General features: G+C 37.3%; 1 protein-coding gene across 10 annotated transcripts in view; it reads left to right on the top strand.

The window, feature by feature from the left end:
* Positions 1-17,791, top strand: part of MYO6 (myosin VI) — a 104,702-nt gene that overhangs the window by 45,086 nt on the left and 41,825 nt on the right. For 9 of the 10 annotated variants that reach the window (XM_035320933.1, XM_035320929.1, XM_035320927.1 and 6 more), the window contains 5 exons: positions 568-665; positions 1,482-1,646; positions 7,384-7,464; positions 9,971-10,151; positions 12,645-12,789. In XM_035320933.1, the coding sequence (XP_035176824.1) occupies positions 568-665; positions 1,482-1,646; positions 7,384-7,464; positions 9,971-10,151; positions 12,645-12,789 (670 nt within the window). Of the gene's footprint in view, positions 1-567; positions 666-1,481; positions 1,647-7,383; positions 7,465-9,970; positions 10,152-12,644; positions 12,802-12,839; positions 13,276-17,791 lie in introns of those variants that run through there. The other variant, XM_035320937.1, reaches the window with a different exon arrangement.

The raw sequence follows: 17,791 nt of genomic DNA, 5'->3' as shown, positions 1-17,791 counted from the left end.
GCAGCCAGTAAAAAACAAACAAACAAACTCATTCACTTAACTGAGCTAATCTGAAAGGGCATTTTTAAGTTGCTTTTGAAATCAACACACTTTTCTAATACGTTTTTTTTTAATTCCCTAATCAATCTAACATGCAGCATGCATGACATTTAAGTGGCATTTTTGCCTGTGGGATAAGTGGGTAGTTTAGATTTTATGAATAACAACTCATTGGGAAATGTCAAATTGTGTATTGTATCATAGAGTTTATGTATTGGTTATTTACCTGCTTGCTGTAGAAGAACATCACTGAATCACTTCTGGTGATTGTCTCTGAATTTCTTATAGTATTGATTCAAGTAATTTGCAGTATTATTTATTTAAGCACTTCATTGTAAGTTCCACCATAGCATATCCAGTACAACTTGCAAAATTAGTTATTCCTGATACTTAATACTTTTCCTTCAATTTTCAAACGTTATTCCCAATAAGGTCAGTGGATAATTGATATTTATTTATTCTCTCTTTCATTTTGGTAGTTTGTTGACCACAGTTTAACACTTCTTTAAATTTTTGTTTTTTAAACAGCAAATCCACTATTGGAAGCCTTTGGAAATGCAAAGACCATTCGCAACAACAATAGTAGTCGTTTTGGGAAATTTGTGGAAATTCACTTCAATGAAAAGGTACTGGAATTTTGATACAGATATGAGTGTCAATTTTCACCCTGAAATGGAAATGCTAGATTGGAAGAAAGCTAAATAGACTTACCTATCTCGCCTCAAATACCTACTGTCCTTGATTTCCACATTTGATTATCACCTTGAAAGTAAAGCTAAAGATACAGTACTGTAATGAAAGATTTCATTACTGGAAAATGATGGGTCAAGTCAATGGGAAAATTGCTTCTATCCATAACTTAAGATTAAAAATTGTTCCCTTCATCACAAGAAGGGGGAAAAGGCACATCTAAAGAATAACCTAATTGCTCTTAAGTATTTATGCATTTCTTTAATGCACAAATAAGCATGATTTGCATATAATGTATCAACAGATATAAATCAATTTTAATGCTTTAATACTTTATATTACTGATGCTATTATGTATTGATATGAAGTTTCAGGACCTTGCATCAATATTATTTATGTAACAGAAGTCATGGAAATTATAATTTTTTTGTCAGAAGTACTACTCACTGTGTAGCCTTTGAAATTTTTCTTTGGGTATATTTTGGCTTCCATAGCTTATATATTTGCATATAGAATTGCTGCTCGTGAGTGGGAAGTAGGCCCTTGTAGGTGCAATGCATGAGCTTGGGAAAAGTTATAGTGAAGGTAACAGTTCCTTTTTAAAGATTTATATATATTAGATATAGATACATTCTAATCTTTGGAGCAGCATCTGTTGAAAGAGCCAGGTCAGACAATTTAAATAGAAAAACTCTGAATCTCAGGTAAACTAAAAACATTCAGATAATCAGAAAAATATCTCTTCTTCCTAGAACTCTGTGGTTGGTGGATTTGTATCGCATTATCTTCTGGAGAAATCTAGGATCTGTGTGCAAGGCAAAGAAGAGAGGAATTATCATATCTTTTACAGGCTTTGTGCTGGTGCTCCAGAAGACATTAGGGAAAAACTGTATCTAAGTTCTCCTGACAGCTTTAGGGTGAGTATTGGAGTCAGTGTTTGTAAAGCTTTTCATTATTGCCATACATGGATTTCTCTCGTAGATATTATTAAAGTACCTGTTACCTTTGACAAATTCTTTTCTGTTACAAAATTCAGAAAATAACTTCTTTTGTTAAATCTATTTGATCTAGACATAAGGCTCTTGGCCATATTATCTTTATTGGAAGATTTCCTGTACTTGCCCTCTGTGTTTTTAAAATTGAAGAATCTTTGCTTTTTCCTAAAATATACTGTTGCATACCCAGCTGCTAGTAATTTTGTTACAGTCTCTTCTTGAGGTGTAAAGTGTAAATTTTTTGACTGTGATCCAACTGTTCTGTGGGTAGCCTATTATTGAATCTGGAAAACTGCATTTATTTCTTCGTTTTCCACCTGTGCATTTAGGAGGACTTGGGAATTCTGTCCTGCAACTCTGCCCTTTATTTTTACCTCACACTTCATACCAGGGATCAAAGTGCAGTGACAGCATGGTTGTGCTTTTCTTTTCTCAGTCTATATGCTTTCACAGCACTTTTCTTTCCTACACTGTCGCATCTTTTTCCTATCTTTCTCTACTGTTTAGATTTGTCATTAGTACTTGTCCAGTTTCGAGCTTCTGTCATTCCCCTCTTTATCTGACAGAAGTCTCTGTCGTTCTTGGTCACTCCAGGTTACATGATGGGACTTGACACTCCCTTAGGTCGAAAGCTTACACTTTTATCTCCATTTGACCTGAAGCCCATGCTCAGTGTTTCCTGACAGGATTATTACTTCTGTTCATTAAACATGCTTCTGCGTCTTAAGTTTTGTATCTGCTAATTTATTCTTTCCCTAGAACTACTTATTTTTTTCCTGAGTTTTGGCTATCTTTCACCAACCTGTTACTGGCCCAGTCACTCAAGCCATGGAGTAGCCAATAAAATATAAATATAGTCAGTGCTGAATGTAACCATACCTAAAAGAAAATTAACTCAAAATAAACCGTGAGGAAATGAGATGTGAATTACTATACATCTTTAAAAATGTTAGCTTAATGTTCAGCAGCAGGGAAAAAGCAGAGTACGATTTTAGGAGTTACTAGGAAAGTAAATGAGAGTGAAATGGTGTGTTATACTGTTTTATTTGTAAATAGGGTGCAGAGTTTTATCAGCTCAGCTCAGAAAGGAATAGTAAAATCCTTGGGTGAAATGCAGGTCATGGCTAAAGATAAAGCATTGGATAGTATGGACCTTTTAATTCAGTCCAGTGTGGCTCTTCTTATGACTTCTGATTTGTTTACTGCCTTCCCTTCTCCTCCTCATGCTTTATTTTTGACATTTTTTCCCTTTTGTGAGATCATGTGGTTTTGCCTGATAACCCTGATTGTGTGTTATGTTTCCAGTAGAAATTCCACAAGCAGGCTGGCTTTCTGTGCCAGCTTTTTAGCCATTAAGCTTTTGCCTTATTTTCCTCCCATCTTTCCACTAAAGAGTTTTAGTACTGCAATTTAACTTTTAACTTTTTTTTTTTCCTGCTTTTCTTCTTTCTCCTCCATTTCCCTTTTTCAGATTTCACTGAATTGTTTTCAAAAACAATTGACAAATGATGCAATTTCCTACTGCTTTCTTGTCCTTCTTGCCAGTCAAAATCTTTTCTTTACTTTGTTTTCTATATTCGTGTGAGTTACTCCAGCCCTATTTCCCTTATTTTTAAATTGTCAATTTAATTCTTAGTGTTCCACACCTCTCTTATTGCATTGTTGTGATTGAAATCGGCAGGCAGCTCAGCACCACACGGCTGCTTGCTCTCTCTCCCCAGGTGGGATGGGGGAAAGAACTGGGGAGGTAAAAGTGCAAGAACTCATGGACTGAGATACAGACAGTTTACTAGGCAAAGCAAAAGCTGCATGCGCAAGCAAAGCAGGGAATCCATTTGCTACCTCCCTTCGGCAGGCAGGAGTTCAGCCACTTCCAGGACAGCAGGGCTCATCACAGGTAGTGGTTCCTTGGGAAGACAAATGCCATCACTCCCAGTGGTCCCCCCTTCTTCCTTCTTTACTCCAGTTTTATTGCTGAGCACCACGCCACCTGGTGTGGGCCATCCCTTTGACCAGCCTGGGCCAGCTGCCGTGGCTGTGTCCCCTCCCAGCTCCTGGTGCACCCCCAGCCTCCTCACTGGCAGGGCAGCACGAGGAAAGTCCTTGGCTCTGTATAGGCACTGCTCTGCAACAACTAGATCATCGGTGTGTTATCACCACTATCTTCATCACAAATCCAAAACATAGCATCATACAAACATTTACAAATAAAATTATCTCTATCCCAGCCAAAACCTTGGCATGCAGTCATTTTTTTTTTGTTGTTGTTGTTTGGTTTTGTTTTTTTCTTGCTGAACTAATACGGTCATACAACTCTTTTCTCATTGTTTTCCTGATTGTTCTTTTCCTATCAAAGCAGGCTTCTGTTTTCCCACTTGGGGTCCTTCTAAGCCTTCTCTCATTTTAGACTGTCATCACCAATTTTACTACTAAGGTGAAGACTTCAGTCACTCATTCCTGCACTTTCATTATTCATACATGATTTATATATCTATGTATATCAAAAGGATACATATATCCTTTTGACAAACACACTTGATCTGTAAGTATCTACATTTTGTGCTTTGTTGACTTGTGTTGATAAGAAAAACATCGGCAAATCAAATCCTACTGGTAGACACTTGTTAGTTGTTTGCTGGGGTTCTGTCATTTGTCTCTCTCTCCATTGTCTCTTGGTTTATGCTTGGCTTGGAATCTCGGTGACGCAGAACTTTGCACATTTCTAAAGCACACAGAGCAAATTGCTGCCTAGGGCTTGTAAGGGTTTTGTAACGCCGACCTGGAGAGCATGTGGAATTACAGACATAAATTAATCGACTGTCATCTCTGTAGACTTCCTTTTTCTTAAGTGAATTGAGGAGCGCTGCTAACAAAGCATTATGCTACCGTGTTAAGTGTTTTTGTTGGTGTTTTTCCACGACTTCATTTTCTCAATAAAACTGGTTGCACTGTGCTTATCTGTTACTTTACCCTATATCTTTCACATTCATTTTCATCAGAATTTAGTACAGGGTTAGAAGCCTTAAAAATACAACGTTCCTTCTACTTTTGTAGAAAGCAGTAGTTACCAAGGTGAGACCTCTGTTAGCTGTGGGCACAGCAGCTGCACACCAGTCACTGAACAGGTTGCTGCTGCCTTTTCAGCCAGCCAGGTCAATGCCTGCATGCTGATGAGCCGAGGTGCAGAGCTGCAGTTCTGTACATTACACATCATGCATTTCTCCTGTAGTATCCAGATCTTGCTCCCTAAAAGCCAAAGCTTTCTTCTTTACTGTCCAACTATTATATGCAGTATTGTCTTGTATGTTTTAAATCTAAAATCTTGAGCAGATTTTCAAAGATGTATTTTTATTGCATAGTCACTGCTCCATTAAAAAATATTTCTTGCAGCTCCTAGATTGTTAATTCTGTAACTGGATATATCACGTGCTCACTCTTGGGAATTTTTTCATCAAAAGCTCTGCTCATGAGGGTACATTACATTGCAGATGTCAAAATTATAACCTGCTTAAAATCAGGCTGGTGCAGTGCAGTACTGAGCAACGCGAGTGCTGGCACAGAAGGCACTCACCGTGCTTGTTGCATTTACAAAGAGCTTACAGTGACACCTGTCTTGTCACACTATCGTATGATTTTTTGGACTTCTGCTGTAAGGATTATTTTTTTTCTGTGCTCTTCACTCATTTGCTGCTTCAGGTTTTTGTCTTAAAATATGGCTCTAAGTAATAATGCTTGTTTCACTTTTTTGCAACATTATTTCTTGACTATGTATCTGTCTTGTTCGAATTACTGAGGAAATACAATCTATCAGGCTTCTAATCACAGACAGAGATACTGTGCTAACTAGCATTTGGTGTTTGATCAATGTTCAGATATCATTGTTAATCTTTTGGAGGCCTGTCAAGAAAAGCTATCAGAAAAATATTTTATTCTCCAACAAGTTGTTTAGAAAAATCCATCCCTAGGGGTGCAGTTTTACATTTGTTCTATTTTGCCACTTCCCTTGTGGCTTTTAGCTTATCAAGTCTAAGTCCAAGTTAGAGACAGCATGGACTGTAAGACTCAAGTGTGTTTTGCTCAATGCCTGGTTTCTCTTAACTGTATTAACTTGAAAATAGGACCATCTCAGATCTAAGGCGGTTCTCATTTTTCACAGAAGTGAAACGACATGGAAAAACAAAGGATAACAATGCTCTCTACTTCTGCCAGTTGCCCTGCCTGTCCTTGACTTAAGCAGTCCCTTGTAATCTCCTTCCTGTGCATTTGGCTGTCTCAGCGTTGGCCATGCCTGCTCTGGGCACATGAACTAAGACAACTGCATTGACTTCACCTGCCTGAATTGTCATCTGAATTTCAGCGGTGCCAATGGGGGCTACCTCTCCCTTAGTTCACCCTTCTCCTGCAATTCCCCTAGGGAAGTGTGAATTTACGAGACAAAAAGGCTATAAGGAGTTGCAGGTTTCTCTTCTAGACCCTCCTCTGAACACAACCACATAAAAACATGCAGTCCCGGTTGCTCATATTTTGTGTTTCCCTGCAGGACTTTTCAAAGTCACTAGGTTATCCTCTGCTGAACCTTGTTGGTCCAGGTGGCTTTGACTGCACCACATGGCTTTGAAAGTAAACGTGCACGGTAAATCTGCACCTGGACTATAGCTGATGGATATGAGAAGCTGAATTTTTTCACATCTTGATTCCCAAAAGAGAATTCAAGTTGCCTTATGTTTGGATATTTTTTGTTTTAAATTTTGTATATAAATTTAAATCAAAGTGTAGAATTAAGTGCATGCATCTAGTTGCAAACTTCTTTGTATATGGGCAGACCAAGAAATCAGTTCAATTCCTTTAGACAAAGAGCTCTTACCACGATTTGGACAGAGTTTTTATTTTCAACTGAACAAATCAGAAAGGAGAAGTTGATGATCCCATCTTACTAGAAGCGTCAGTCATCGTCTGAATGCTCGATCTGTTCCCTTTACTATACGACGTGAGATGGATATTAAAAGCCAGATTCTGAATTAGGCTTCTGCTTGGACCAGATTATAAACTTTTAAGACTGTTCAAGGTTTTTATTATGCTGTGTCTCTGACTGCTTATAGAAATACATCACTGGTGAGGAAAAAACAAGCATACAAGTCTATTATAGATATTACCACAACTTCTTTAATGCTATCTCTCTCACCACCTCACAACACTATCTAAGGCTTCTATATTGCAGAAAACATAAATATTATTCTGAATTTTATCTGATGTTATGTACAGCTTGGTGGGCTAAACTTTGGTATTACAAATTGGCCATAAAATGTATTTTCTTCATTCCTGATTTTAGTTGTCTTTTGTGTAATGTAGTAAGTTTAGTAGAGTTAGACAAAGAAAAGATGGTGAGACTTAACAAAATGAATATCCCATTTTGTCAAAAACTACTTCAGTTGTCAACATTGAAAAGCTTTCAATATGTTTGTTACAGTTGCACTTCTCTATTTTTTAAGATATTATAAAAATATATAAAAACGTTTTCAATGAATGAATTCTAAATACCTGTAGTATTGTTGTTATTATGTGATCAAAACAAGCCATGTGAAGCGAGCCTTAAATAATAGCGTAAGTTTTTCTCACTTCTGCCTTTAAATGTGCTTTTCTTCCATTTTTATTGTTGCAGTATTTAAATCGGGGCTGTACCAGGTACTTTGCTAACAAAGAAACAGACAAGCAGATTTTGCAAAATCGCAAGAGTCCTGAGGTATGTTTCGTATCTTCAGTTAGTTTTTATTAACTAATGCAGAGAGCATTGAAAATGATTACAGTTTTTCAATGTGGAATGAAATGTTCATTTTACGCATCTTTATAGTTCTAAATAGTTACTGGTAAGGGTTTTGGAATTCAGTCCTAAAATATATTTTGATGTGCATCTTAAAATTCCAAGTGGAACACTGTATAAAATTGTTTCCTTTTCATTCTTGTAATAGTATAACACTTAATGATTCAGAATGTCTTCTGTGGAAAACAAAAACCAAGACTATTTGTCATTTTCTTTTTAAATTTTAATACTATTAGGAATATGTCAGAAACAGTAGTTTTTTTCCAAAACCATTTTGACCGTTTGGATTTTTGAAGTGATGTTCCAAACTGTTTTCTAAAATATTAGCACAACTCTACTTCCAGAACAAGTAAATCTCCCTTCCTCTGACTTACGCCAGAAAGTGGCTTTTCCTGGAGGCAAGTGGAACTTCAGAACATTTTTTTCTTCTTGTTCCATCTCCTGTTACATTTTTTAAAATAGCGTTATCAGAATTTATATTCTTAAGCCTTTGAGCTTGTTTGCCTGAGGACACTTCAAGAAATTAATCTGAATTGATAGTATATCTGTATTGGAAGTTGTTTAAACACTTCATTATAATTCCACTCTAATCTCTAATAGAATTTTCATCTATTCATACCTAAAGGAAGAATTTTTCATTTGTATAGCTGGAAGATTTCTCTTTGCTTAAAGAAACCCATACTTATGATTCCATAGCAGGGCAAGTTACATGAGGAATAATATTAAGACAAGTTGACTCAAGAGGTTCTCTCCCCCGACGATGATAATTTACTTTTGAGAACTTGGGTTTGGGATTGTAGCTTGTGCGTAGTTGTGAAGGACAGTAGAGATGCTTCCTTTGCTCAGATCAGCACATAATGGCAATTTCCTTGTCTTGAATGTAAGTTCTTTTCTGTAATCACGGATGATGGGGAGTGAGATACAGAAGTATTGATTTGATAATACTGTAAGGCAGAAGGCTGTTAGATACTTAACTCTTCAAGTGTATAGGCTTAGAGATATTTGGGAGATTTTGCCTCAGTTTGCCTAATTTGCCTTAAATGAAGATGTGTAGTGAAGTTGGCCATTTATGTGGGCATAAAGTATCAGCATTCACTTATTCTTGCCACTCAAAGATGTGGTCACTGATGTGATTTACAGTCTGATGTTCTGTCATAAAATATGCCTCTAAAGGACTTAATTTGGCAGAAATGTTTCTCCAAAACTACAGCATGCTGAAAGAGTAATTCTGAAAATGTGTTGGACATTAAATAGTGGAACATATGCCATAATACATTTATATTGCAGCCGTGTCAATTTGAAGGAGCAACAGAGGCTCAAATTTCAGTGAAGTAAAAATATAATCTAGTCACTTAAACAGGAAATACATTATTCATTTTTTAAAATCAGGTATTAATATTTGCTCTGTCAATATAATGAAAATATTGATTGTTTATTTTAATAAAAATAGCTGGAATAGTCAATTAACACTTAAATTATTTTTGTGTTTTCCTTATCAGGAAGATGAGGTGATCATTTTACATAATTAAAACACGTAGTTTAATTTTATTGATGTGTTTAAATGTTGTGTGAAGTGAATTTTTCAGATGCATGTGGTGTTTTGTTTTGATAGAATTGTTAGCTTATTTGATGTTAATGAGGCTTCTACTTAAATGAGTAATTCTTAGTTGAAAACATTTTAAAGTAATTGTAAAAGCCTGAATCAATCTATGCATGTTCAGTTAGTCTTTTGATTGCATGCAGATGTTTCACTACTATTTATAACAGTTATTAAAATGACTTTTGATGTATTTAAAATAGGAAATTCTGTCAGCAAAATGTTAAATTGATATATTGTAACCTAGCTGCTATTCTTTTAGCTAGTAGAATATTGGCAAACAATTTTACTGTTTCTTTGTCACCAGCAAATGCTAACAAGCATATTCCTTTATGTAAGTCTGTGTGGATACTCATAGGGAATATGCTTCCAATTCTGATTTGTCCTGTACTCCTTTCCCATGGCCTGTCAAAGCCATTCTGGTAACCCATTACAAGGACCTCAGTGGTCTTTCAATTGCTGGAGGCTAGAAAATACTCCTTGGTATATGTACTTCTAAAGCTTCTTTAGCCAAACTTTTCCCTTTCCATTGCTGACCATCCTGTGCTCTCCTGTCCTAAGCTGTCAAACTCTCCAAGTCCTGCTTTCTGAAGGTAGGTTGCAGTTTTAAGGGTCATGCTCCAAAGTATAAACAAATTGAAACAAATCAGGATTCTTCCAAAGCCTGTATTGTATGAAGAGCTCTAATCTCTTTATATTTAGTTTGAGTTTTGCATGTTTTTTAATGCTTTTTTTTTATGGTATTCTTGCCTGGAATTAATTGTTTACATTTATTTTAAAAATAACTTACTGATCTTTCTGTGGTTGTTTTTTCATCTTGTTGTTTTATAGTATCTTAAGGCAGGTTCCTTGAAGGACCCACTCTTAGATGATCATGGAGATTTCAACAGAATGTGCACAGCAATGAAGAAGATTGGACTGGATGATGCAGAAAAACTTGATCTTTTTAGAGTAGTGGCTGGTGTCCTTCACCTTGGAAATATTGATTTTGAGGAAGCTGGGAGCACTTCAGGTTAGAAGAAACAAATTGATTTCTGAAAAGATACTGAAAATGTCTCTTGATTATTACTTTTCATGTGAATTACTGCTTTAGAACTCTCCCTTATATTGAAGGGTAATTCAGCCTTTAATCGCCCCATTTTGTAGTCAAGTTGACTTACTTGTTTTAAAGTTGTAATTTATATGCTCTGAAAGCAAAAAGACTCTCACTGAAATTGTTCAAGAAATCGTTAATGTGAATTTTGATATAAGGAGACATCTTGTGTCTCAAAACTACTTGAATTTTAGTAACAACAAAAAAATCAAACTTCTTGCTAATGTCATGAAAACATCTTGAAATTAGAAACTCCATCTGTAGTGAAAGGCAGTATGTTCTTTGGCTTCCCAAAATGTCACATTAGGCATTTTCAAGAGATGAAGAAAAATTGCAATTTTTTTTTGGTAAATATAAACTTAATGATTTTAAGATGTTACCTCACAAGAGGAGTTGGTATGAGTGTAGCTGGTCCGGACTTACTACAAAGATGGCTATAGGAGAAAAAATAGTCATTCAGATCTTCATCAGTCACTGCAAGATAAAATGAGATCAATTCCTCTTAGTCTTACTTCATGCACATGTAGATATTGCCAAATGTGGTAAAATTTTTAGAAGGGGCATATCAAAGAACATTTTAAAAGGTGTTTTGAATGAAGAATTAAATGAATATTCGCCTCTTAGGTTCAGTGGCTCCTGATCCAAGCACAGAATCACCACAGAATTGCAGGAACTTTCAGGTGGAAAGGGATGTCATGAGGTCTCTCATCCAGCATTTCCTGGTCAAAGCAGGGTCAACACTGAATTCAAACCAAATAGTTTAGGGTTGTTCATGGGGATGGGAAAACCTCCAAAGAAAAGATTCTACAACTTCTCTGGGAAACTTATTCCACTGCCTAAGTATTGTCACAGTGATAACAGAACTTCCCAGTTTCAATTTTTGATCTTGCCATCTTCATGAATATGACTGAAAATAGGAGGACAATGAGGGTAGAGAAGGTTAGTGGCTTCATGACTTGGTAGTAAGCTGGCAGAGAGCTTCCATACTTGGACCTTCTGTGAGGTGAGAGTTTGGGGTGGACAAGGATAAGACAAGGTGGATGTGTGAGTGGAGAAGGAATTTTAGTAGGCCAGCAAACAAGGAGAAGGGGAAACTATAAGTGGTATGAAAAGTCAGAAGTTAGAGAAGGGAAGCAGACACCCTTTTTAACACCTGAACAGTTATTTACATTGAATGTTGAAATTCAAACCCATGTTTCCTGGAGTCAAGTCTTACATTTTTTTAAAAATGGTCATTGCAAATTCATGCATTATTCTGCTCTCACCTCAAAAGTGTGCACACAGGGTGTTCATTCGAACTGCTCCAGAAAGTATATTTCTGTACCAGACACCCTTAAAAGTTTTGTTGCTGTTTCAAATAACTGGGCAACACCAAACAAAAGCAGACTGCTACAGGTTTGGTGCTTCAGAGCTTCCAAAATCAATCCATATAAGTCTTAATCTTTTGAGCACTCCATCCTCACTTCTTTCCTTTGGCGTCAGCGCAGAGTTAAGGAACTCAAGCAATGTTTGACTAGCAGTACCAAGTGCACCTTACACCTCTTTATCTAGAAAATTGTTCATCTTGTATGTGTGGCAGCGGGAATGTTGGGAGGCAGCAGTGCCAGGCGCTTCTGTGCATAACAGGGAAGTCTGGAGGATTACAGGAACATTGACATCCAGCAGCTTGCATTGCTGCAGTTAGATACTAGGTGTTAGCAATGTTTTTAGCTACTTCTGTATTTTGGGATGGTCCTTCCATTTAAAAGCAGGTTAGCTTGCAGATAATGTATTTGTAGAACAATGTTCTAAAAATACAGATTTTTTGAGGCATAGCTTTTGTTTTTACTTTTTATTTTTGACAACTAAGTCTTGATCACATCTGTAATCACATTTAGTCATTAGTCACATCTTTAATCTGTGAATACATTTATGGATGCTAACTTCCATTTCCTATGAAGCCGCTGTGCCAAGATTATTGCAGTTCATTATTTCCTAGGATTTTACATAAAAATTGCAAACCCGCAGCTGTTTCATTAACATTAGGAAGTACGCCTTAAAGCAGATTGGTTTGGTATGCCTACGAAATGGGACGATTTAAAAGCAAAACCTATCAGTTGTAGGTTAGTTGGCATTCTTTGTGAAAATGTGGGAACTTCTGAGTCACGGGGAGTCAGAAAAAAAAGGAAAGGATTTAAAATTGATTAGGAATACACGGCAGAATGGCAAAACCTTGCGCGTGGTGCCGTGTATTTCAACATCGTCAAAAAATATAAAATCGGGTAACGTCCTTCAGCTACCTCACGCTTCTGACCAAACAGTAAAAGCGCGTGTGACAGGGTGAGGGGCGCTGAGGGGCGGCGGTCACGGCGGTTGGGCGGCGGTGATGGCGGTTGGGCGGCGGTTATAACGGCTGTGGCGGTTGCTCGGCAGGGGGCTGCACGCTGAAGGCGCGGAGCCAGACGGCGCTGGAGTGCTGCGCGGCGCTGCTGGGGCTGGACGAGGACGACCTGCGCGGCAGCCTGACCACGCGCGTCATGCTCACCACGGCGGGGGGCGCCAAAGGCACGGTCATCAAGTGAGTGAGTCCCCGCCGCGCCTCAGCGCCCAGCCGCCTGGGGGCCACAAAGTCAGCCTGTTCAATACATAGTCTACGCAGAAAACTAGCTACATCACCAGATTTAATAAATACACCGTTCTGAGGGATGTTAACGCTGTTAATTACAGCCAGAAGCATTTCTGAAGATACTTGGGCGCATCTCTTGTCATGGGGGCTTCAAAGCAGTCCCATGGGTGTGGTGTGCTCCTGTGTGGTATTTAGGGCTGAGATACTCTAACTGGGGGTAGGAGATAGCCCCCATCGTCCACCTACCTATGTCCACCCTTCTTAAGTGTCAGGGCGATTGGTTTCCCTGTTTGTTACGTCTAAGTCTGCTGAAATTGAGTTCCAGTTTAAAAAAAATAACGAACGGCAACCCAGAAATGTGCTGCTGCTTGCTGTCAGTGAACAAATGTTTACCCTTAACTGTGAAGTTAGTGTGGTTTCATAGAAACGTATAAAATAATGAAGATAAAAGTTTTTTTTTTTTTTTTTTTTTTTTTTTTTTTTTTTTTTTTTTTTTTTTATACCTAGACAGAATGAACCACTGTGAAGTAAATAGCAGCCTTAAAAAAAGGGTAATTGTCCCTTTTTAAAATTAGCTTACATTTTAACAAGAAGCTATCATCAGCGTAACTTCCTAGGTGATTTTTTTTCTTTCTGCACGTGGACAACAAATAATTGCGAAGAATGCGTTTAGACATGGGTAGTGATGATAACATTTCAATACCATGAAAATTACAACTTTTTGGAAACTGATCTTCATGAAAACTGTCAATTTCACCACAGTTTCCATTTGCTTATGAAAAAACTCTGCTTCCACCACAGACTTCCTGCTAGTCTAATCCATCCCGATAGGGATGCTGGATGCTAGCTAAACTGCACACAACTGAATTGTATGTTTTAATGTTTGGTTTTCTAACACTGTCTACTAGATATATGTTGTATTTTTTTTTTTTTTCTGCAGATGAGGAAAACTTATCAAACTAAATTTGGGCTAAACAGTTTTGAGCAAATTAAAAGCTCTGTGTTTAGTTGAATGCATTGATTTTTTAATTAGGAAACTAATTAACATCCACTCATTGGAAGAATGCACAGGAGCTTCATATCGATTGTAGGGAAACAATCAAATTGTTTTGGGTTTACTGAATCAGAAATGCAGCTTTCTGCATGTTTTACTAGAAATTTTAATATATTAAAGTCATCGTTAATTAACTGTATTAATGTGGCTTATGTAAGTTCCTTGCATATTTTATCTCTTGAAATTTCCTCCTATTATTTAAACAGATACTTCATGCTATAAAACGGAAACATCTGTTAACAGCTCATAAACTTGTGGACTTGTAAACAGGTTACATCAGTTACAGCTGACTGATGTAACCTTGATATGTCAGTGGGTCCAGTAAAGGCGATGGGTGAGAGTTAATACACACCTAGGTTACTACGTTATACTTTTGAGGGGGAAAATTGGTCTTTGAGCACTTGACAGCATTGGCTGTTTCAGTCCTCAAAGGGTAGAATAGATTTGGAGTAATGAAGGTTTCCAGTGGTCAAGAGCTGTGCAAGAAAAGTAATCTTCATCATAAATTAAAAAAAAAACAGAGGTGGTGGGAATACTGCTTGGTGCCCACTGCCTGATGTCCAGGGTGCAACTGTTCTTCCTGTCTGCATTTGGGCATAGTAAACCATTGGTGACAACCTGCACTGTTTGGATCTCATGTCTTCTTGGGGAACTCAGAAGCTCTCCTGAAGTAACTCATATTCAGGAGGAGTCTTAAGTTTAGCACGGGTATGGGCTGTTGTTCTGGTAAATACATTACTGAATAAGCTAATCATGAGCTTTATTTCTAGATAGAACAAACAATTAGAATCTTTTTGGTGGTTTGCCTTTTTTTATACTTGGAAAGAGGAGACAAAAGAGTTAAAAATTAACAGTGATTACCACTGAAAAAGTTGCAGTTGCAAATGATAAGTAAAACAGCAAAGTCTTTGATACATTAATCCAGCAGAAACTTTGTCAGTATGTCAGTATTACGGATAAAGTTACAGCAGACAGCTATATATCCTACAGGACAGATGGAACTCACATTAACACATGGTGGAATGAGATTTACAGGTTTTGGAAGTTTGTAACTTTTTTTTTTTTTTTTTTTTTTTTTTTTTACTTAATTCAGCTTGTGATCCACTGTAACTGCTGATGCATTTACATTTTTGAATCCTTCTAAGTATGTTACTGCACTTTTTTTAATTTTTTATTTTTAACCCAAATCTGCCTTGTGGATTTTTAGATCACGTCTTCAGTTTGTAAAAATAGTTTATGCTAATTGTGTTTCTGAGATTTCCTGCTTTTGTTCTTAGTTCAGTATTATCAGACTTTTTATGAACATACTCATAATTTCTCTGTCTGGATTAGTGAAAGTGTTAACTAGAAGCAGAAGGGTTTTGCACAAAACACGTCCATGTCAGATTCAGATGGAACCCAGCTGGAAGTGCTCTCTGTGAACTATTGACTCAGTCTCTGAGAATAGATTGGTTTTGGCTTTTGTATGGATAACGTGGAGATAAACCATGTCTGTATAATTTTCTTTTGAGAATGTTTGGTGAGACGTATGAAGTCCTAAAACAAAGGCACATGGTGCTTCCCTTTCACCACTTCCCAAGTGACCCTGTCAAGCAAGGTTTCTCAACAAGTCATCTCAAACTGATTCTTGGTTTTTTACTATCTGGTTGCATCTGAGATGATTACACATGGCTCTGACTTGCTCTGTTTCACATTCATATATATAATTTTTGCTACATCTTCAAGTTCACCTTGGAATATGACTGTAAAAATCTTCTGTTCAGCTTATTTATCTTGATACTTTGCAAACATAAGTAGCTGTGTTTTTGTGTCAGCAGATCTTACTTTTCCCCAGTGTTTTATTCTGTGGGTGGCAATAGGGGATTCAGAGGACTCCCTACACCACCTCAAAGGATAAATGCATTAAGCCTCTTTCCCAAGCCTTTTCTGAACTTGTGCAGCTAAAAGCAAATATATGCTAATAAATGCACAATAGTGTCGTCTTTGCATGCATAAGGAAAGTGGATTGGACTGTTAGTTATTTATTAAATAGCCACCAGGTTTTGCTATGGCAGTGTGGTTTAGAAACAATCTGATTGCTATTAATATTAGAATTTTGACAAGTATGTTGTTTTATTTTGTTCCATTACCCCAAAGAGCTACTCATTTCTTTCTTTCTTTCTTAGGGACTTTTTGTGTGGAAGCAGATCATGTGAGTTCTAGTAGGTCACAATGAATAAATAGCTCAGCTGAAATTGCTGTGCTCAGAGTATAACAAAGGCTTTGTTCAGCTGGGGACAATGGAGCCAACAAGGAACAGTAGGAGAGTGATGCTAACTGCTATCTCCGGGGATTTTATTAAATACTAATGTGCAGTGGCCTGCCAGGGAGACTTGACAGCTGCACTACATTTCTGTGTCCTTTTAAGTCTCCCTCAAAAAACATAATAATCACCTTGTTGGCCGATGTCTTTGCCATGATGTAAAGTGTATTTACAGAGAGAAATAATGTGTTTGTATTCAAAGTCCAGTACACCTCTTAAACTGTAAACTGCACTGTCCTAGCTTCACGGTTTCGAAACATGGAGGCTTTCCAACAGATAGATCTCTATCATCGCGAAGTGGATCATTTTACATTGTGAAACATTTAACTGACATCTCAAGTCCTCCTCCTACTTTTGAAGTAGCACATTTTCTACCAAAATGCATTTTTAGTGATAGTACCGAAGTATTCTTTAATTAAGTTAACCATTCATTAGGTAGTGTTATTTCATCCAGGCCATTTTAGTTGTGAAGCAATTAATCAGACTGGAGGGAAGTTGCCTATGGGTATCATTTCACCTGCTCTCTTTCCCCTAACTGTTGACAACTACTGGCAAATTACTGATATTTAATTGTCGTTTATGTGGTCTGGGTAAGTAAACTGAATGATGTTAAATATTGGAAAATTTTTGAGGACTGCATGGAATTGTCCCAGCCCATGAGAGAGCTTTCCCCGTAGGCCTCAGACTCTGTGAATCACTGGGAACTGTACTGAAGAAATTAGTATGAACACTAAGCAAGGCTTTCCTTGTTGCTGCCTTACCGATGGCTAAAAAATTCAAATAATTTCTTCCATCTTCTTTATGAATAGCTGATGGATAGAGGAGAGGGGGAGAAAGTGAAATGGAGGACAGATTTTTTTTTTTTTTTTCTCTTCAGACAAGAAACAGGAAAAGAGAGACTCGGTGAGCAGAGTAGGGGAAAGAAGGATCACAGGAAGGAAAGTCCATGAGAAGGAAGTCACTCATTCTGAGAGGCAGTTCTGTGGTAGCGCTCTTCTGTATCTACTGAGTCAGTGAAACTGCAGCATTGTTTTCTGGTTCTGTGCTTTTTCAGCTGTGCAAAAAGCATTGCTGTGTTACATTTTCTTTCCCCAAGTTTCTGCGGCATCCTGTGATAATTTAAAATAGGGCTTTGTGAAGTCTCTGGAATTCTACTTAATGATGGTAAAATTTGATAGTTTTAAATAGGGTCATTTTAGTAAGTACATCTAGGAGTATTGTTCCATTTGTGATGTTTAATGTACTTTAAAGAAATGAAAGCATAAATGATTTTAGTGTATAGTATTATGCAATAGGCCTGCGGCTGACACGTGGGCATTAGCATTCTGATCTCTTAAACGTATCAGAATGGAATGTAAAGGTATCTTCCTGCTATTTATAAGATAAGATTTCTGTCAGTACTTGTTACCCTAAGATAAGTCAGGAGATCCTTAGTGGAAGACAAGATTGTGTGTTAAAGCTAATTACTATCGAATGTAATCTAGCTGCAGGTGTCCTTAGTGAACAGAGTCTCTGGTTCCCCGACTTATCAATCACAATAGAAAGTGATCTCCATCAGTCTCACATTTCTACATCTGGCGTATCGTCTTTGAAAAATA

The sequence above is a fragment of the Oxyura jamaicensis genome, chromosome 3, assembly GCF_011077185.1.
Source record: "Oxyura jamaicensis isolate SHBP4307 breed ruddy duck chromosome 3, BPBGC_Ojam_1.0, whole genome shotgun sequence".
NCBI classification, from domain to species: domain Eukaryota; kingdom Metazoa; phylum Chordata; class Aves; order Anseriformes; family Anatidae; genus Oxyura; species Oxyura jamaicensis.
This window is presented reverse-complemented; position numbering and strand designations above follow the sequence as displayed.